Below are 23249 nucleotides of genomic sequence, written 5' to 3' on the forward strand. Positions count from 1 at the left end.
GTGCACTGCGAAGGGAACACAATTGTCAACAAGTAGATCGCTAACACTGAACTGTAAAAATACTTTAAAAGCAAATTACACCTAAGAGAGATGACCTTAATGCTTTATTTTAAAAAATCATTCCAATTTTATGGAATGTCAGAATGTTGTAACTGAATAGGGCATAGGGGGGATAACTGGGAAATAGAACACAGCCAGTAACTGTTTCTAACTACAGCTCCAGAGGTGTAGTTGCAAGCATAAGTTTGCGAAGGCAGTTTGCGAATGTTCGTTGGACCGATGGATTTGGCAAACGCCAAATCAACAAACTATGTTTGGAACAACACAACATGCGACCTTAGTTGGCTAACAATGGTTTTTTGAAACGCACCCCTAGAGCCATATTGTGCAAAAGAGGTACTCAGGGTTGAAGAAAACAAGTAATGCAGTATGATTGTGTAGTATATTGTAAGTTGGGCCAGACAGAATCTGGGGACATTTGCTATTTCTGCTGAGAATTTTGTATAAAATCTGGGCATTTATGCAGAATCATTTTAAAACTATCATAACTAAAAACCTAACACATGCAATAATAATTAATACTTTTAAATCTTTTTTATTTAATATTCACAATGCAAATTCAATTAGATCATCTTAATTGGTAAATAAAGCAAGTCTCTCGTATAATATATCTACTAAAAGACTGAAAATATTACTTACAAACTGTATTGTAAATGAATCATATGAACATTTTAATATTAGTAATATTATAAATAGAATAATATTAATGAAATTAATTTTAAAACTGGATAGATATAAATTTACACACATTTACGCAATAAACTCATAGACTCAATAATGGGCTAAAAATCTGCTGATTTCTGCGCGCACAGGTTCTGTGTGGGCCTAATCATAAGTAAACATTTTTTACCTTATAAGTAAAAGCAGTAAAAGTGACTTATTGTAGCTCTTTCCAAACAGGGAAAACCAGCACCAATCAAGAATGCATGATTATATATACATGTCATGGCTTTGCAATCAAATATGTGATTATAACGGAAATCAATGGGGCAAAAACTGACACTAACATAACTAAAGTGTGGTGAAATCCCAAAATATGTGTCAAAATCAGATTTGTCAGCAAAAATCACTCCATTTGCTGAAAAACAGAGAAAGCTATAGCCAAATTAAGACTCAAAATCAGCCCAGCGTACAAGGGTTAAATAGAGCACTAGGAGGCTTTATTGTAGATTTAAAAGGTTTAATAGATGTCATGCTCTTCAGAACATCCGTGGTCGCTCTGGATCTGGACGACGGATCTTGCCGGAGCTGGAACAGACGCCTCCATCCTTCTGCAGATCTACGGAGAAAAGGGGAAATCTGACGAGATGAAGCTCGACAACAAAACTGACAACTTTGAGCAGGGCCAACTGGACAAGTTCATGGTACATCATTAAAACAGAATCACATTCAGCATGATCACTTATTGTTTTGATAGATTTAAGTGATATATTGCCTGGGTTGGGGTTGTTTATTATGCTATAAAAATACCAGAATACATTTTCTGTTATATTACGAGCTTATTTCTCTATATATTGTTTCTTATACATTATATTATTTGTCAATAGAAGTCACTTTGTTAAACTGCAGAGTTAAATCTTCAACATCAGAAGTGGACAGAGCAGAGATTATTATAATAATAATAATGCAATTTACAACCTTAAATAAAGGGAAAACACTTGTGAATCACAATAATTTCTAACAGATAATTAACAGATTATAACTGTACACTGAAAAAAATTATTCAAAGATGATTCCTTTGATTTACTCAATTTGTTTACGTTAAGTGGTTGTAAACAATTTATTTGGGCTGAATTTAAACACAAATTAAGTTGAACATTATTAAATTCAATTTGTTTGTTTAAATTCAACACAAATAAATTGTTTGTAACAGTTTTGCATGCAACGCTTTTTTTAGTGTAATTAACAGATAAATTATATATACAGTTAGGTCCATAAACATTTGGACATCGACACAGTTCTATTATTTTTGGCTCTATACACCACCACAATGAATTTGAAGATGTGCTTTAACTGCAGACTGACAGCTTTAATTTGAGTGTATTTACATCCAAATCGGGTGCCTCCCACTTGTTAAGGGTCCAAAAGTAATTGGATAATTGGCTGTTCCATGGCCAGGTGTGCGTTATTCCCTCATGATCCCAATTACAATGAACAGATACAAGTCCCGGAGTTCATTTCTAGTGTGCTGTTTGCATTTGGAATCTGTTACTGTCAACTCTCATGATGAGATCCAAAGAGCTGTCACTATCAGCCAAGCAAGCCATCATTAGGCTGAAGAAATAAAACGAACCCATCAGAGAGATAGATAAAACATCAGGCCTGGCTAAAACAACTGTGTGGACATTCTTAAAAAGAAGGAACGCACCAGTGAGCTCAGCAACACCAAAACACCCGGAAGACCATGGACACAACTGTGGTGGACGACTGAAGAACTCTCTCCCTGGTGAAGAAAACACCCTTCACAACAGATGGCCGGATCAAGAACACTCTCCAGGAGGCAGACATGTGTGTGTGTGTGTGTGTGTCAGAGTCAACAGTCAAGAGAAGACTACACCAGGGAGAATACAGAGGGTTCACCACAAGATGTAAACCATTGGTGAGCCTCAAAAACAGGAAGGCCAGATTAGAGTTCTGAAAAACCTTCACAGTGCTGGAACAACATCTTATGGACAAATGAGATCAAGATCAACTTGTACCAGAGTGATGGGAAGAGAAGAGTATGGAGAAGGAACTGCTCATGATCCTAAGCAGTGAAGCATGGAGGTGGTAGTGTCATGGCGTGGGCATGTTCGGCTGTCAATAGTACTGGTTCTCTTGTATTTATTGATGATGTGATGCTGACAAAAGCAGCAGGAGGAATTCTGAAGTGTTTCAGGCAATATTATCTGCTCATATTCAGCCAAATACTTCAGAACTCATTGGATGGTGCCTCACAGTGCAGACGGAGAATGACCTAAAGCATACTGCAAAAGCAACCAAAGAGTTTTAAAGGAAAAGAAGTGGAATGTTATGCAATGGCCAAGTCAATCACCTGATCTGAACCCGATTGAGCATGCATTTCACTCGCTGAAGACAAAACATTAAAGTAGACACTTCACATTGCATTTAAAGGGTCAGTTCACTCAAACTGAAAATTTTGTCATCAGTTACTTACGGTTCATTTACATAATTTACTTACCGTCAGATATTTTGAAGAATGACAGAAATTAGCCCTTGACTTCTATAGTATTTTTAGTATTTTTTTATTTTGTAAATGCACCAAAAATGATTTACTGAATCATTGAAACTATATTCACTGAAAAATAATACAAATATTCATTTACAAAAGGGAGTGAACACATTTATGCTAAGTACTGTCTGTATATGTACATACATATAATGCTAAAATATATATCTTTATATACAAGTAAATATATAACTTTCTCCAAATAATAGGAAATACTGTGTTAAATAGTTTTTTCATTGTTAAACATCACTTGGGAAATATTAATAATAATATTAATTATGTTAATTAATATTAATTATTATAATTAATATTAATAATATTAATTATTAATTAGGTTAATATTAAAATCATATTAATTATGAAGATTTCACTGGAGGGTGAATAACTTTGTCTTTAACTAAATGTATATATTCTGCACTGAATAATTCATCCATCACTCATTCGGTTCAGGTTGAACTGCCAGATTTGGGAAAACTGACCAAACTGCGGATCTGGCATGAGAAGAGGAATCCGTTCGCCGGCTGGCATCTGAGTCGAGTAGGAGCATCTCCATAAAGCTGCATTTAGTCTTTTTGATCCTTTTACATGTCTAAATTATCTTCTTAATTATAGATATCCATATTGAAAACTCTCACAAAGGAGAAGTTTAAATTCCCATGTGAACGCTGGCTGGACACCAATGAGGATGATAATGAGGTGGTGCGAGAGCTGCCGGCCACAGGAGACCTGATCGCTGAACCACTGCCTGGTACTCATATTATGTCATGTTATGTTATATTATATTATATTACATTACATTAGATTACATTACATTACATTACATTACATTGCATTGCATTGCATTGCATTGCATTGTATTGTATTGTATTGTATTGTATTGTATTGTATTGTATTATATTATACTATATTATACACTTACCAGCTACTTTAATAGGTGAACCTTACTAGTACCGGGTCGGACCCCTTTTGCCTTCAGAACTGCCTTAATCCTTCATGTCATAGATTCAACAAGGGGATTTTGCTCCATATTGACATGATAGCATCACGCAGTTGCTGCAGATTTGTCAGCTGCACATCCATGATGCCAATCTCCCGTTCCACCACATCCCAAAGGTGCTCTATTGGATTGAGCTCTGGTGACTGTGGAGGCCATTTGAGTACAGTGAACTCATTGTCATGTTCAAGAAACCAGTCTGAGATGATTCATGCTTTCATGTTACTGTGGATATTTCCTCTTTGTCGGACCATTCTCTGTAAACCCTAGAGATGGTTGTGTGTGAAAATCCCAGTAGATCAGCAGTTTCTGAAATACTCAGACCAGCCCAACAACGATCCTCTTGACCAAGCCTAAATGCACTGAGTTGCTGCCATGTGAATGGCTGATTAGAAATTTAACGAGCAGTTGGACAGGTGTACCTAATAAAGTGGCCGGTGAGTGTATACTATTATAATAGGAAGCAAAAAATATAGTACTGAAAAAAAAAAAGAAATGAAAATAATAATAAATAATAATAATGTTCTAGCAGCATGCAAAACTATAAGATTCTAGCGACATACAATTTGTTTGTCTGCACCAAACACTATGCGAAATGACAGAAACAGTTAAACAGCAGCCACCGCACTCATAGTGAAATGGTACAGGCTTTTAATCTGATGAACACATATTAAAGCTATTAACATTATTAATAGACTACTAAGTGACTGATGTCGTTGGTTTGCACTGAATCCCAGTTCTGGCTTTCATTTTCTAACCGTTTGCTAGTTATTTTATTTCTTTTATCTGCTGCTGCTGTCAGTATGGTAATTAATATCACGTAAAACTGTTTAATCTCACATTGGGAACATTTAACACTGAATAAAGCACATAATCTGTACCTGAGCTGATCATTGTTTAAGTAGTTTATGCTGTTGTTCTGCCACAATGTCACAGAAATAGAAAGCATTTCTAAAATGGAAATGCCATGCATTGCTGTCACAGATGGTTAGGACAAAAACACCTTTAAACATGGAAAATAGAGATTTTATAGCATGTTGTGGCTTCACATTGGAATTGTTGTAACACTGTTCGTCGCATTGTGTCCTATATTATGCACTGTTTTTGTCATAAAGTTACATGCGGCTCAGGTGGCGGCATTCTGTGTTTAGTTTTTCGCTTGTACGCCGGCTCTGAACTGTCCAAACACCTCTTAAAGCACGAAAAACGGAAAGAATTGAAACCGATTCGAGTTTTTTAAAATTTTATGATGGACGACAGTTTCAGAGGCAGCGTGTCCGTATGTTTGAATTGATTTTTTAACGTTTGAAAATTACAGATAACAATTTCAAATTCAGTGTGCAATAACCTTTAGTCTCATAGTGTTTTGATATTAGTCAAACAATAGAAGATAATGAAATCCCTCCCTCTGCTCCTGATTGAACAGCTCTGTAATGGTTAATCTTTATTTTATTTATACAGTGAAGATTATATACAGTATGCAGTGTTATGCTTGATTATATTTTTAATTTCATGTAACTGAAAAGTACTGTTGGGTACGTGAAAAAGTTGAAAAGCATAGTTATTGTGGTATTATCTTTGCTGTATTGTATTCATTTTGTGTTGTATTTTGCTTGTAGATTTTTATTTAACAGTGCCCTGTGTTTTAATGAGCATATCATATACTGAACAGTACAAAACCGTGATTTAAAACCGAACCGAACCATGAGAAGTCTGTATTATTGCTCTCCTCCCTGTGTGAATGGCCCCTAATGTGTCTGTGTGTGTGTGTGTTGTCCTGCAGTGGTAAAGTATCGAGTGACCGTCTACACAGGGGATGTGAGCGGCAGCGGGACGGATGCGCATGTGTTTCTGTGTCTGATCGGGGATCAGGGCGACACTGGTGACCGCAGCCTCATCAACTGCAAGAACAACATCAACAAGTTCGAGCGGGGAAACGTCAGTGGTCTTTCTGAGCTGATCTGAGCACATTTTCAAATCTAATTCTATTTTTTTAAATCTAATTCAAATTTTCAAATCAAAATTTCAAAATAAATTCATATTTTGAGATCAAATTTTCTAATAAAATTCTAATTTTCAAAATCAAATTTTCAAATAACATTTTTTATTTCAAATTTTCAAGTCAAATTCCAATTTTGAGACCAAATTTTCAAATAAAATTCAAGTTTTTAAATCAAATTGAAATTTTCAAATGACATTTTCTAATCAAATTCAAATTTTTAAATTAAATTCAAATTTTGAGATCAAATTTTCAAATAAAATTCGTTTTCAAATCAAATTCAAATTTTTTAAATCAAATTTTCATTTCAAATGTAAATTTTCAAATCAAATTCAAATTTTCAAATCAAATTCATTTTAAATTTTCAAATCAAATTCAAAATTTGAGATCCAATTTTCAAATTAAATTCAAGTTTTCAAATCAAATTCTAATTTTTTAATTAGAATTTTTAAATCAAATTCAAATTTTCAAACTCATTTTTTAATTCAAGTTTATTAGATCAAATTTTAATCATATTTAAATTTTATTAGTCACTTATACACTGCAAAATGCCTTTCTTTCTTAGAGTTTTTGTCTTGTTTCTAGTCCAAATATCTACAAATTCTTAAATCAAGAAGCATTTTCTAGTCAAGCAAAAAAGTAAAAGATTTTTTTCTTAAAACAAGCTAAAATAATCAGCCAATGGGGTGGGTAAAATAATATCATTTCAAACCAAAAGCGAAATTATTTTATTCACCCCACTGGCGGATTATTTAGGGCATTTAGATGATTTAACTTCAGTAAAGTCTTGACTGCAGTTTAATTATATTTAAGTCATGCAAATAAATATGTCTAAACTGGTTAGATTTTAGTCAGCTAAATATAAAGTCAAGTCAAATCTTCTGAACTTTAGTGGAATTAATCTAAATCTCATTTTAGTCAAAAGACAAAGACTGAAACCAAATCAGAATTAACTGGTCTCTCTCTCTCTCTCTCTCTCTTTGTGTGTGTGTGTGTCTCTATGTTTTTGTTTGTCTGCCTCTGTGTGTGTGTCTCCGTCAGGCTGATGAGTTCATCATCGAGGCGGTCTCCATCGGGCCGGTGCGCAGGGTTCGTATCGGTCATGATGGTCGGGGTGGAGGCTGTGGATGGTATCTGGATAAAGTGACTATCCGTGAAGAAGGACAGGCTGAATCCCAGGCTGTGGAGTTCCCCTGCAACAGGTTACACACTCAGTCAACATCAACACACATCAAGAATTAAAGCTGTTCTCCTCTAATGTTTGCTTGTGTTTCCTGCACAGATGGTTCGACCGCAATGAAGACGATGGACAGATAGTTCGAGAGCTGCAGCCGTTTGCAGATGGACAGAGACTGTACAGTGAGTTTCAGACTGTACATCAGCGTAATGAGTTATTATCACTGGTGAATAATAGGGGCTGAACAATGTTTTTTTATTTTTGCATGTTGATGTTTATTTTATTTAAGTAGAGTCGATGTCGACTAATCGCTGGTCATGTCATCAATAAAACACAAGATGCAAATATTTTGCAACAATGCCACGATTTGTGATTTATTTGCAGGAAAAAATATAACCACATGCTGTTTGACAGCTCAGAACAAAAGCAATGCAGCATAACCAATGACTAATTTTAGTGTAAAACAAATGCATTGTCAGTACTGATTTTGTTAATAACCCTCTACCGCATGGCTTTGCCATATGGCAATATGATATATGTTCATTTCCCTGCCACTGTTTCTTTAAGACCAACGTCCTAATTTATTTGTTGGAATAAGAAGACCTTAGTGCAGCCAATGATGTGCTTTGGTTAAGTCACATGACATGCAGTGTTTTTCTGTAGCGTGATTTCTAACAGACTGTCGTTTATATTGAGTAGTTGTTGAATGCAAATGTAAACGCCAATAAAAACAAAGGATCAACTCATATCAGATCCACAATAAGCATCTGAGACATCACCTCCAGTAAGTTATGATGACGTATTCACAACTCAAAAAGTGGAATGTGCAATATTGCAATGGGTTAGCTAGCTAGCAAGGCCAGCTGTGAACTTTTCGGTTGTAACAATAACAACATGAAGCTAGTAATATAATGTTTATTAGTCATGTGTTAATGGCATTTGAATTGTGGATAACATTTTAATGGCAATACTACTTTTGAATAGATATGAATACAGGGAACAGTGTATTAGCGAGCACCACCATGTTTTATGGTAAGTGAAAGAAGAAAAGGACAGAACTGGCTCTTCCTGCAGATGAAAGTGAGGATGAGATGGGTTTCAGTGACCATGAGAATGATAAGAGCAGTGATGGAGACTGTAGCTAGTAGCTGCATTATTCTGATGCATCAGGATACATTAAATTTGTTATTTATTTGTTATGATATTTACTGGAGAGAATATTTAGATTTACTGTATGTTGTGTACATAATAATACCATGTTAGGATTATTTTCAATAATATTCAGCAAAAAAGAATGGAATAAATGAAAGCTGTTGGAATATGAGATGTTGGAAAGTATGTATATGGTGTCATTTATAAGTTCAGTGTTAACGCTTATAATACTGCAACACCAATTAAATCATTTCAAACAACACAATTATTAAATATAAGGAATGTCCTAAGTGTGAAATTTCTGAGTTAGATCCACTAATGGACGTTGTGGCCATATTAGCAGCATATCATAAAGTACCTTTTAAAAAATCTGTTTTTTAAGCACTTCAAGTTAAGCCATTCCAATAAAAGAAAAACAGTGACTTTTTTATTTTTAGATTTATCATAATGCAATATGCAACATTAGCACAGGCTAGTTTTAGCGCTAAATAAATGCACTGAAACTACTAAATTAAAACTCCATATAAAACCTTAGAAACTAAGCCTTTTTTCCACTGCAACTGATGATCAACAGTAAAAAGTGACAAATTGTGCCTCTTCCCCCAACAGGGAAAGCCAGCAGCAATCAAGAATGCGTGATTATATGCTGTCTTGACTTTGCAATTAATAAATGTGATCATAATGGAAGTCAATGGGGTAAAAACTTCCACCAACATAACCAAAGGGGAGTCAATCTGCCCAGAGTGTATTGATGAGTTTATAAAAAGAAATCAAAGCGTTTTCCCAAAATATGTGTCAAAATAAGATTTGTCAGCAAAGTCATCCCATTTGCTGAAACATGGAGAAAGTTGTGGCCAAATTAAGACTCAAAATCAGCGGATGAAAACGACCCAACAGAACACAAGGGTTTAAGTCGACTAGTCTGTGCAAACCCTAGGGAATAATAGAAATGGGACAAAGTATTGATATGGCGATGTATCGCAATATTTCCAGTTGTGAGACATTATCAATTCTCTGGCTCCAAGTATTGATATTTGATTACAATATGATATGGTCTATATTCAATAGTAATTGCTGAAGTTTTTAATCCCAGTATAAGGTGATATTGACCTAAGATGAAAAAAAACATTACTTTAAAAGGAATACGATAATAACCAAAGTAAAAATATGTAATGTATTTGTTTTATTATATAAGCTTGTATTTTCAGATTAAAGAAATGTTTCAATCAAAATGAATTTGTGAAAGTATGATAATGTGCATTGGGTAACACTTTCAAATAAAGTCTCAATAATACTAAACATTTTGTCTTTTGTACTGAATAATCGAACGTACAGTTGAAGTCAGAATTATTCGCCCTCCTCTTTCTGTTTAAAGGAGAGAAGATAATTTCAGCACATTTCTAATCATAATAGTTTTAATAACTCATTTCTAATAACCGATTTCTCTTTGTCATGATGACAGTAAATAATATTAGACTAGATATTCTTCAAGACACTAGTATTCAGCTTAAAGTGACATTTAAAGGCTTAACTAGGGTAATTAGGGTAAAGTTAGGGTAATTAGGCAAGTCATTGTATAACAGTGGTTTGTTCTGGAGACAATCCAACACTAATATTGCTGAAGGGGGCTAATAATATTGACCTTAAAATCCCATTAAAACAATTAAAAACTGCTTTTATTCTAGCCAAAATAAAACAAATAAGATGAAAAAACTAATTCCAGAAGAACAAAATATTAGAGGAAATACCGTGAAAAATTCCTGAATCTGTTCAACATCATTTGACAAATATAATCCATATTTCACAAAAGGGGGCAAATAATTTTGCCCCAAAAAATTATTTCGCATGCTACTGTATTTGCACAACTATATTACTGTAAACCATTTTGTAGACCAGGGCTATTCAATTAGTTTGTCATGAGGGCCAATTTATGAAAAGCATCCTAAACAAGGGACCAGAGAGACATGACTTGCAATATGAGTGATGACACAACAGCATATAAGAGTCTATATGTTGTATTTTTGCTCCTTAAGACACCCACGTTGGCTTTTTTTTTACAAACGTGTTCAGATGTTGTATTTTGAAGCACAGCAAAATTAGTCTATTGCTCAAGTAGGCGTCTTCTACATTCAGACACATTCATATGTTATGTTTTGAACTGCGTAACAATTAGGGATGCAACAATTCTAGATTTTGGTTGTACGATTATATAGTCTGAAGAATAATCATGGTTATCACGTCTAATGTAAATGTAAGCTTTATATTAGGTAAGTATTTAAATGAACTGTTATCATCTGCGTTCATAATCATTTTAATAATTTGTAATAATTCGTCTAACGTTTCTTTTGTTTAAATTGCACTGAAAGCCTCGCACAACTCTCATCGCTACGGCGTGAGATGTTTTCTACTCAGTGCATCGCTCCGCTTGTGCATGCATATTGGCATATATTCTTACACTGGAAATAATGAACTTGCTCAATATGTAAACGGCCTGCTGCTATAGTTAATCCAGTGTGCGTGCGTATTGGCCTTGGTGTATAAGCTCAGAACTTTAAACTAGCGCACAGGTGGCATAACTTTGTTTAGTTGCAGCGGTTTCGTTCCATGCAACAGAAACGTGGCATTGAGAAGCCTTTATGATTAAGTATCCAAATGTTTTCGGCTGCTCGCACCACTCTCAGGTGACTCACGCTCTGCAAAGCCTTCATCTGCAGCTCGTGCTGTATTGAACAGACCGTCATCATCACTATAGCAGCCTTTTTCGACTGAACTAAATTAATTTTTAATGTCTTGGTCACTATTTGGAGGGCCGGAACAAATTGCCTAATTGAATAGCCCTGCTGTAGACAATATGAATGTAAAAGAGAGATCTAAGAGGGGCCAGCACATTTATGCATTAATGTAAATGTGATTATCTGTGTGTTTTCAGACGTCAGCTATCACATCGCGGTGAAAACAGGCAACGTCACCGGAGGAAGTTCAGACTCTAAAGTTTTCGTGAAGTTGTACGGAGAGAAAGGAGACACCAGTAAAATGATGCTCGCCGTCTCCGACAATAATCTGCGCAATTACTTTGAAGTGGGCCGGGTGGACATCTTCACTCTCGACACTTTAGACATCGGACAGGTAGGAAAAAAAAAATAATTACTAATATTTAATATGATTATGTGTGGGCCGTATGAGCAAAACATCAACTGTCCTGTCGTCACATTTAGAAATCATTGTGTAGAAACCTTCCTGAAAGTGAACGTATACACACTGTAAAATACTGTAAAGATTACAATAATACAGGCTACAAAAATACTGTAAAATTTACAAGTGCACTGTAAATGAATAATTGCAGTTGTTCTGGAAAGCGACAGCACAGTTGTAATTGTTAATAATAATTTACAGTGCACTTGTTAATTTTACAGCATTACTGGCAACCAAAATATATTCTTATTTAAATTTAATTATTATTAATTTTAACTATGAAATAATAGATATAGATTGAATGCATTTTTTATGTGAAAATAATAATAATGATGCATTAATGATCGTGCATGAATGTTTCATCTGCAGATCAACCGTCTCCTGATCGGACACTCGAATGAAGGCATGCGCGCCGGCTGGTTTCTGGACAGCGTTCAGATTGTGGTTCCTAATCACGGAAAGCACTACATGTTCCCCAGTCACCGCTGGCTGTGTGAAGACGAGGCTGATGGGAAGACGGAAGTGGAGATTTACCCCAGCGAAATACTCGACTTTGAGCTATGTAAACACTCATGCTCTATTAGTTTTTTTATTTAACATTTTTAGTGCCTTAGTGTCCCACCAATGACGATATACAGCCACATCGCACTGCTATGAGTGTGATATTGCGTTTATACAACAGTTCGACGGCATAATCATGTATATAAAAAAGAAAAGTAAACACAGAGAGTCTAAAAACTCTTTTGTATGAGGAACTACTTTCTTCCGCCATTCATTCTCATCTGCAGCTGACGACAGAACAGACGAAAACCGCTGCTCATTTACCAACATCACTGTAGAGCTAGTGTTTGACTGATTCTCTAGCGTAATGTCTAAAGTGATGACAAAACAGCTGATTTTGCTCACATTTTAAGATTCTAAAGCTGAACAGCATGAAATGTCATTAGTCTACAGAGATTTCATATTATTTCTCTGCTGCAATCGGGAGATCACAATAATTAAACCTGAAAAAAACAAAGCAAAGCAAACACTAGCAGATTACTGTTATGTTTGCTACACTGAAAAAAATCATTCAAAGATGATTCCTTGGATTTACAAAAAAAATTAAGTTAAGTGTTTGTAAACAATTTATTTGGGCTGAATTTAAACAAACAAATTAAGTTGAACATTGCAAAATTTAATTTGTGTGTTTAAATTCAACACAAATAAATAGTTTGCAACAGTTTTACAGCCAGCATTTTTTTCAGTGTAAAAGGAAAAACACCTGGAGGCATTTCTTCTTTCTTTCTGTTTACTGAACTAGTCTGCAGTGAGTCCAATCTCAAACTCAACTCACTACAGTTTCTACGGTATAAATACAGCACCGCAACATACAAAAGAGAGAGATTGACTTAGAAAGTTATTTACCTGTTCTATAATGATTTGATCAGCTGTAGTTTCAAATTACGCTGGATTTTTCCTCCTCTCAGGGCTTATTATGCGGTCTCTGTCACCATCTTGTGGATGGCACTGCATAGTTGCAATCTAAACGACTACATTCTCGCCTGAAAAAGCCTCGCCTAAAGTACATTATGTTGTCCAACAGCTGCAATATTTGTCAAACTGTAGTGAGTTTATTAATCTGCTGTCACTTTGTGTGGGCAGAGTAATACAGAAGGGTTAGGAGGCTGCATGAGTTCTGATATTGCAGAATATCACATGGCTATCAGCCAATTAGATTTGAGAACCAGACAGAACTGTTGTATGTATATATATATATATATATATATATATATATGGAGAGAGAGAGAGAGAGGGGGTGGGTCATTTAAATGGATACACCTTAATAAAATGGGAATAATTGGTGATATTAACGTCCTGTTTGTGGCACATTAGTATATGTGAGGAGGCAAACTTTTTAAGATGGGTGGTAACCATGGTGGCCATTTTGAAGTCGCCATCTTGGATCCAGCTTTTGTTTTTTCAATAGGAAGAGGGTCATGTGACACATCAAACTGACTGGGAATTTCACAAGAAAAACAATGGTGTGCTTGGTTTTAACGTAACTTTATTCTTTCATCATGAGCCCCCTCAGATATACTAATGTGCCACAAACAGGACGTTAATATCACCAACCATTTCCATTTTATTAAGGTGTATCCATAAAAATGGCTCACCCTGTATATATATTATAATTATTAGCCCCCCAGTTTGTTTTTTTACCCCAATTTCTGTTTAACAGAGAGCAGATTTCTTCAACAAATTTCTAAACATGATAGTTTTAATAACTCATCTCTAATAACTGATTTATTTTCTCTTTGTCATGATGACAGTAAATAATATTAGACTAGATATTCTTCAAGACACTTCTATACAGCTTAAAGTGACATTTAAAGGCTTAACTAGGTTAATTAGGTTAACTAGGCAGGTTAAGGTCATTAGGAAAGTTATTTTATAATGATGGTTTGTTCTGTAGACTATTGAAAATATATATAGCTTAATCGGGTGAATAATTTTGGCCTTAAAATGGTGTTTAAAAAATTAAAAACTGCTTTTATTCTAGCCGAAATAAAACAAATAAGACTTTCTCCAGAAGAACAAATATTATATAAATATATATAAGTAAACAACTGTTTTTATAATTTAATCACTTTAAAATGTGTTTTAAAAATCAAGTATTTTATTTAAAAAAATTCTATTTCTTTCTTTGTTTCTGTTATTATTATGTGCTTTATTTTGATTGCTTTAAGTTTAACAGTTTTATTTCATTTTGTTTTTCAGTTTTATAACTATTTACTTTTTTATTATTTGATTTTAATTGGTGGTTTATTTTGATTGATTCTTTGTTGATTTATTTCACTTTTTTTTATAAAAATCAATATTTATACACTTTTGGTGTAGATCTTGTCTGTTCTCTTCAATATTATAATGTTTACAGAACTTAAACACTACAAACTGAACTACACTGTTCCTATTTACTATGACCTTTTATGTGAGGCTGCTTTGACACAATCTACATTGTATAAGCGCTACACAAATAAAGGTGAATTAAATTGAATTGAATAGATGGGTTTTTTTCAGCAGTGTGAACCTTGAATATCTTCTTGTGTCCTGTAGTGATAAACTATGAGATCACGGTGGTGACAGGAGACATTTTCGCCGGCGGCACAAATGCCAACGTGTACATCCAAATATACGGAGATCAAGGAAAGACAGAGGTGCTCAGACTCAGCAGCAGATCCAATAACTATGAAAGAGGAACCACCGAGATATTCAAGGTACACGGCGTTCCTAGCATACCTGTCAACCCTCATGTTTTTTTGCAGCGATTCTCCAATATTTGACCCTTTTATCCTGCTATCATACTGTTTAAGTACTTTATCATTTTGACATGAATATAAACAGGACGCATTCCCTTTATTTGCATTAAAACTAAAGTCTAAAAACAAAAAATCTGGGCGTTATGTTTGATGATCCGCTCAAATTTGACAGGCAGATCAACTATGATGTGAAATCTTGCTTTTTTCAGCTTCTACTTTTATCTATTTTTGGCTAATTTGGACTACTGCAGTTCTCTCTTTATTGGGATCAGCCATTCATCTATGTTTCGATTACAATTAGTTCAAAATGCAGCAGTGAGACCTTTTAACCTGGATCTTAAAGGGGTGGTCCACTAGGATATGCTATGTTAAGCTTTAGTTGTTGTGTAATGTAGCTGTGTGAACATAAACAACATCTCCGAATGTAAGACGCTCAAAGTTCAACGCAAAGAGAGATATTGGGTTTTACAGAGTTAGCTTAGCAAAGCCTACAGCGAACGAAGTTTTGAGGACTACAAAAAAATACATCCGGGCTAGTGAGATCACAAACTCTTCAGGTTACGCATATTTACCATGTGGATACACCCTGCGCAGCGAAGGGGCGTGGCCAGAGGCGCTGTTATGTTAAAGTATTTAAGCTTCTGTCTTTTTGCTTCCAAAAGACACGACACAAAGAGAGAAGTGCTTACAATTTAAGTTAATTATGTTCAAGAGAATTATAAAACAGATATAGCTCTAGTATTTGACAAAGGACAGCTTCCAGAATCTCTCCCAGTTCAGTGCTGGATTCGGCTGAAACTCCTCAGAGGAGCAGCTCCATTCATAATAGCAGAAGCTGTGGATTGTGAGACACAACGTTATGTTGTAACGTGGACATAAACAAGGATGTAAGCAACGGGAAATGCTGTTTGCCACTGCTAACAATTTAGCCATAAATTCATATTTATCCGTCAAACAGCTGTAAACACCCACAATCCTCAGCAGCGCTGCAGTGTCTCTTTATGCGGACGCTTTCCCTGCGTTCGACATCTCAAATAACGAACATGGACATGCTTATAACTCCAGTATATGTGGAAGACACTTGTCAGATGTTATTGTAGAGAGCAGGCGTTAGGTTCAGCTGTGTCCTCTTCATTTTCTGTCTGATTCAGGCTCAAACTAACAGAGATAACAGCTACTCTTACTGACAGTATTTATACAGCAGAGGCACAGCACGTGCTATTAGAGGCGTGATGCTTCCTGGTGACGTGGAGCCAATCCACAAATCACAGCACATTGTGTTAGCTGACCAATCAGAGCCTCTTGAGGGTGGGCTTTTCGGAGAAACTAGGAAATATGCCAGTGGTTTTCATGTTAGCCGAGTAGCTGAATATATAATCAGAGTAAGATATATGACAAAATAACATGATTTTCTACAAGTGAAGCATGAGCATACATTGCTTTGTATCTTATAAACACAACCAAGCCTTAAAAATACACTCTGGACCACCCCTTTAAGTTTTTTCCAGTCGTTTTATGCCCCCATCTGCATGTAGTTGTTTTATATTGATTGTTTATGCACAAGAGATGACAAGTGTTGGTTTAAATGTTCAAGAAACAGCTCTATAAGGTTATATTTCAGCACTTTTGAAATGGACAGCGACGACTACAAGTAGCACGTAGAAAGTGTTCTTGGGTGATAATGTTATGTGCCTTTTTGGGAAATGCACATGGAGTTGCAATGAATGTTCACAAACCTGTGCATATAGAATGCTTTTAAAGGGCACCTATTATGCATAAATCACTTTTATAAGGGGTTTAAACCCAGTTGTGTGTCAGCCGTGTACACCTGACCAGCACTGCCAACACACACACTGCTGTTTTACATCTGACACTATGGTGATGCACAGGTGTCTGTAGCTCCGCCCTCTTCTAAAAAGAGCACAATCTCATTTGAATTTAAAGCGACAGTCACCAAAACACAATTAGGATCAAAGCCTATAAGGGTCCTCTTCAGAGAGCTAGAGATCATTATCTGTGTGCTATTCTCAGTTAAAACTGAAACACACACACATTAGAGACACCAGAGATGCATTTTACAGCTTGTAAAATAAGCATAATAGATCTCCTTTAAGAGCCAAGTTGCATCATTGTCACTTTTGTATTGATCTGTGGTGTTTGTCAAACAGGTCGAAGCTAAAGATGTGGGGAAAATCTTCAAGATCCGCATCAGCAACGATGACTCGGGCATCGGAGCCGGATGGTTTCTGGACCGTGTGGAGATCAAGCGTCTGGTCATGGCCATGGTGCCCAAAGAGAAGAAGGAAGACAAGAAGAAGAAGAAAAAGAGTAAGAAGAAGAGCGAGGATGATGATGAGGAGGAAGGTGGAGAGGAGATGCGGGAGGTGGTGTTAACCTATTCATTTCCCTGCGACCGCTGGCTGGCTTCAGATGAGGAGGATGGAGAGTTGGTGGTGGAGCTTCTGCCGGAGGATACAGAGGACCTGGAGGGTACAAGAACACAGCCTGAACAACACTGTATATATCTGACAGCCGAACGGCACACACTCTAGAAAGCACATCAAATCACACTCAAACACTCAGAATAACACAGAAACTGCATGAAAACACCTGGAAGTAGTTAGAAACAGCCTAACAAAATGCTAAAAACATACAGCACGCTTTACAAACACTATAAATAGCCTAGCAACCATATAACAACACTCTTAAAACACTATAAATAGCCTAGCAACTATATAGAAACACTTTACAAACACTATAAAAAAACCTAGTAACCACATAACAACACTTTAAAAACACTATATATAACCTAGCAACCACATAGCAACACTTTAAAAACACTAACCTAGCAACCACATAACAACACTTTAAAAACACTATAAATAACCTAGCAACCATATAACAACACTCTGAAACACTCTGAATAACCTAGCAACCACACAACAACACTTTACAAACACTCTAACCTAGCAACCACATAACAACACTTTACAAACACTATAAATAGCCTAGCAACCATATAACAACACTCTTAAAACACTATAAATAGCCTAGCAACTATATAGAAACACTTTACAAACACTATAAAAAAAACCTAGTAACCACATAACAACACTTAAAAAAAAACTCTGAATAACGTAGCAACCACATAACAACACTTTAAAAACACTATATATAACCTAGCAACCAAATAGCAACACTTTAAAAACACTCTAACCTAGCAACCACACAACAACACTTTAAAAACACTATAAATAACCTAGAAACCGCATAGCAACACCTTACAAAAACTATAAACAACTTAGCAACCACATAACAACACTTTAAAAACACTCTAACCTAGTAACCACATAACAACACTTTAAAAACACTATAAATAACCTAGCAACCACATAACAACACTTTAAAAACACTATAAATATCTTAGCAACCACACAACAACACTTTAATAACACTCTGAATAACCTAGCAACCACACAACAACACTTTACAAACACTCAACCTAGCAACCACATAACAACACTTTAAAAACACTATAAATATCTTAGCAACCACACAACAACACTTTAATAACACTCTGAATAACCTAGCAACCACACAACAACACTTTACAAACACTCAACCTAGCAACCACATAACAACATTTTAAAAACACTATAAATATCCTAGCAACCATATAGCAACACTTTAAAAACACTCTGAAAGCCTAGCAACCACACAACATCACTTTACAAACACTTTACTAACCTAGCAACCACATAACACTTTAAAAACACTACATATAACCTAGCAACCACATAGCAACACTTTAAAAACACTCTAACCTAGCAACCACATAACAACACTTTAAAAGCACTCTGAATAACCTAGCAACCACACAACAACACTTTAAAAACACTATAAATATCCTAGCAACCACATAACAACACTTTAAAAACACTCTGAATAAATTAGCAACCACTTAGAAACACATTCATTATTGTAACTACAATCAAATAACTTCTTAGCAACCACATAATGACACCTTAGCAACCACTTGGGTATGTCAAACCACTGTTTCTGTCAGATCATGTTGGAATCAGTGTAACGTAAATGCATAAATCACAGACGATCACATCTGCTGGATCACTAATCAAATCATGATCATGCATTTCTAAAGGCTTGCTTTAATAAATAATGCATCACCCGTTGTGCTTCAGAGAACACATATGAAGTTAACGTGTTCACGGGAAACATGATGGGTGCCGGAACGGATGCTAACGTGTTCATCAACATCTACGGGGAAAATGGAGACACTGGCGAGCGGCACCTCAGAAAGTCCAACCATATGAACAAGTTTGAGCGCGGACAGGTGAGCGGACATCTGACACCTGCACTCATCTTATTCACAGTAGATTCACACGTATAGTCTTACTCATCTGTTAATGTGAGATCATTAATTATTCACCACACACATCGAATATGAATCCAGGCCAACTCAACAGAGCCCATCTTCAAAAAACTGGGTTCAGTTGTGGTGCTGCCAAAAAACTCTAATTTACACCCATTGGGGTATATATATATATATAAAATGTGTATATAAAAGATATAAAATTTAACTATTTATATTTAGTTTAACAAAGGTTTAAAATTAATTCTTGCCATTTCCAAATGTTGGTGAATAAATAAATAAATAAATAACATAAATTGTACTACTATTATTATTATTGTAATTATTATATAAAGAAATAATTAATAAAATATAATAAATTAATAGTTATTTACCCTTATTGTTAAATTACCCTTAAGTTAACCCTTAAGTTATCGGTAATCGGTATTGGTCAAAAATTCCATATTGGAATTCCATATTATCTATCAGCCTCCAAATTTAACAGGTTATCCGTTATTGTATTGGTCAAAAATTCCATATTGGAATTCCATATCATCTATCAGTCTCCAAATGCGAAGGGTTATCGTATTGGTCAAAAATTCCATATTGGAATTCCATATCATGTATCGGCCTCCAAATGTAACAGGTTATCAGTTATTATATTGATCAAAAATTTCAGATTGGAATTCCATATCATCTATCAGCCCCCAAATGCAAAGGGTTATCGGTTATTGTTTTGGTCAAAAATTCCATATTGGAATTCCATATCATCTATCAGCCTCCAAATGTAAAGTATTATCGGTTATTGTATAGGTAAAAAATTCCATATTGGAATTCCAGATCATCTATCAGCCTCCAAATATAACGGGTTATCGGTTATTATATTGGTCAAAAATACCAAATTGGAATTCCATATCATCTATTAGCCTCCAAATATAACGGGTTATCGGTTATTATATTGGTCAAAAATACCATATTGGAATTACATATCATCTATTAGCCTCCAAATATAACGGGTTATCGGTTATTATATTGGTCAAAAATACCATATTGGAATTACATATCATCTATTAGCCTCCAAATATAACGGGTTATCGGTTATTATATTGGTCAAAAATACCATATTGGAATTCTATATCATCTATCAGCCTCCAATTGTAACGGGTTATCGGTTATTATATTGGTCAAAAATACCATATTGGAATTCTATATCATCTATCAGCCTCCAATTGTAACGGGTTATCGGTTATTATATTGGTCAAAAATACCATATTGGAATTCTATATCATCTATCAGCCTCCAATTGTAACGGGTTATCGGTTATTATATTGGTCAAAAATACCATATTGGAATTACATATCATCTATTAGCCTCCAAATATAACGGGTTATCGGTTATTATATTGGTCAAAAATACCATATTGGAATTCCATATCATCTATTAGCCTCCAAATATAACGGGTTATCGGTTATTATATTGGTCAAAAATACCATATTGGAATTACATATCATCTATTAGCCTCCAAATATAACGGGTTATCGGTTATTATATTGGTCAAAAATACCATATTGGAATTCCATATCATCTATTAGCCTCCAAATATAACGGGTTATCGGTTATTATATTGGTCAAAAATACCATATTGGAATTCTATATCTGTCATGGATTGGTCAGGCTCTCACGACCCCCACTCACGAAGATCACCATCACCTGACTTCTAATGAGCACACAGCTGCATCACATTCACGAGCACCAGATAAAAGCACAGCACTCCAGTCGCTCATTGTCCGGGCTCGTCTCGACGAAAGCGGACAACTGAGCGACCACTCAGCGTAGTCATCCTCAGCTAAAACAAACGATTTACTTACCTGTTCTCTTTGTATTCCTCCTAGTCTTCCTGGTCCTCCCGAATCGTCCTGTCTTCCAGTCCTTCCAAGTCTGTGTCATCCTCTGTCAGCTGTATCTGGTGTGTGCTGTCCATCCTCGTGTATTCCTGTTACCCAGCCACGGAGGAAAAGACCCCAACATCATTCCTGATCCTCCTGGCTATCCTTCATGTGCTCCTTGTTGTCATTTAATAAACACCCTAACGTTTCCTTACCTCTGTCTCCTGTCCGCTTCATAACAGAAGCCCGGACCCATAACGACGACAACATGAGCACCCCCGATCACCTTCAAGAGCTGGTGGACCAGTTGAAGCGGATTCTACAGCCACCAGCTCCACTTTCCAACGCACCACCAGCACCGAGCACTTCCGCCTCCACAGTTTCTTCTTCGGCCCTTCCTTCCAGTCCCATGGCCCGACCAGCGCCCTACTCAGGCGGAGCGGGGGAGTGCAATGGTTTTCTGTTACAATGTTCCCTCATATTCGAAATGCAACCTTCTCTATATCCCACAGATAAGTCGAAGATCGCCTACATCGTATCTCTACTCTCTGGACCTGCACTTAAATGGGCTGAGACGATCTGGAACCAAGCCGGGCCGGTCATGAATTCCATCACTACCTTCACGGAGTATTTCAAAGAGGTGTTTGGACGTTCTGATGGGGAAGTAGCCGCTGGAGAGCAGCTGTATCATCTAAAGCAAGGTACTCTATCTACACAGGAATATGCTCTCCGGTTTCGCACTCTAGCAGCTGCAAGTGGATGGAATGAGAGATCGTTGTTGACCACGTACCGGCTCGGCTTGGAACCCACTCTCCGAATCCAACTGGCCACATTAGATGATACAATGGGTCTGGAGAGATTCATCCAACATTCTCTCCGATGTTCCGATCGTCTCCGTTCCTATCAACAGGACACCATCACCCCCTCGTCTGCACTCCTCCAATCGCCTGAGTCAACAGCCTCTCCAGAACCAGAACCCATGATAATAGAGTCTGGAAGACTGACATCAGCGGAACGACAGAGGAGGCTGACCCGGGGTCTGTGTCTATACTGCGGTGTCAGTGGACACACCCGTATGGAGTGTCCCCTTCGTCCCATTCGGACTTCAGTGAGTGTATTCAGTACGAATATTGAACAATGTAAACCACTTACTACCACCGTACAAATAACTACTGCCTCTATTTCTCTCCTTGTCACAGCCCTCATCGACTCCGGGTCAGCAGGGAACTTCATCTCCCAATCCCTCTGTCGTCAACTCCACCTCCGTACTGAGGCGTCCTCGCATATATACCAGATACAACCGATAACCCAGTGCACTCGATCTTCGACCCGTATCCATCGACAATGCGAAGACATCCTTCTTCAAGTGGGGTTGTTACATCAAGAGAGGATTCAATTTCTGGTTCTGGAGGGTGCAAATATGGACATCATTCTAGGGCGCCCGTGGCTGGTGAAGCACGATCCCATCATCTCTTGGGGCACAGGAGAGATAAAGAAATGGGGATCTGGATGTACACCTGCCTGTTTTCCAAATCTCCCTCTTCAAGGTCGGAACCCCATTTCTTTGTTTGCAACATCGGTCGAGAGCCCTCCTGAGAAGCAGTCTATCCACATTCCTAAGGAGTACAGCTCCTTTCATGATGTCTTCTGCCCCAAGAGAGCTTCCCAGCTACCGCCGCATCGGCCATGGGACTGCGCGATCGACCTAGTTCCAGATGCCCAGTTGCCAAGAGGTAGGATCTACCCGCTCTCGCTTCCAGAGAATCAGGCAATGGAAGATTACATAAGGGAGGCTCTGAGTCAGGGGTACATACGTCACTCAAAATCACCAGCCGCCTCAAGCTTCTTCTTTGTGGCCAAGAAGGACGGAGGGCTGCGTCCATGCATCGACT

At 36.6% G+C, this 23249-nt stretch overlaps 1 protein-coding gene across 1 annotated transcript in view; it reads left to right on the forward strand.

Annotated features, from left to right (window-relative positions):
- The window catches only part of LOC130233273 (lipoxygenase homology domain-containing protein 1-like), a 56284-nt gene that overhangs the window by 27128 nt on the left and 5907 nt on the right, over window positions 1-23249 (forward strand). Inside the window, exons 10-20 of the mRNA XM_056463224.1 lie at window positions 1264-1424; window positions 3740-3826; window positions 3902-4037; window positions 6067-6221; window positions 7324-7484; window positions 7565-7641; window positions 11541-11737; window positions 12173-12365; window positions 14900-15060; window positions 17271-17592; window positions 19302-19453. Coding sequence (XP_056319199.1) covers window positions 1264-1424; window positions 3740-3826; window positions 3902-4037; window positions 6067-6221; window positions 7324-7484; window positions 7565-7641; window positions 11541-11737; window positions 12173-12365; window positions 14900-15060; window positions 17271-17592; window positions 19302-19453 — 1802 coding nt within the window. The remainder of the gene's footprint in view (window positions 1-1263; window positions 1425-3739; window positions 3827-3901; window positions 4038-6066; window positions 6222-7323; window positions 7485-7564; window positions 7642-11540; window positions 11738-12172; window positions 12366-14899; window positions 15061-17270; window positions 17593-19301; window positions 19454-23249) is intronic.

This window comes from Danio aesculapii, chromosome 8 (genome assembly GCF_903798145.1).
Source record: "Danio aesculapii chromosome 8, fDanAes4.1, whole genome shotgun sequence".
Taxonomy (NCBI): domain Eukaryota; kingdom Metazoa; phylum Chordata; class Actinopteri; order Cypriniformes; family Danionidae; genus Danio; species Danio aesculapii.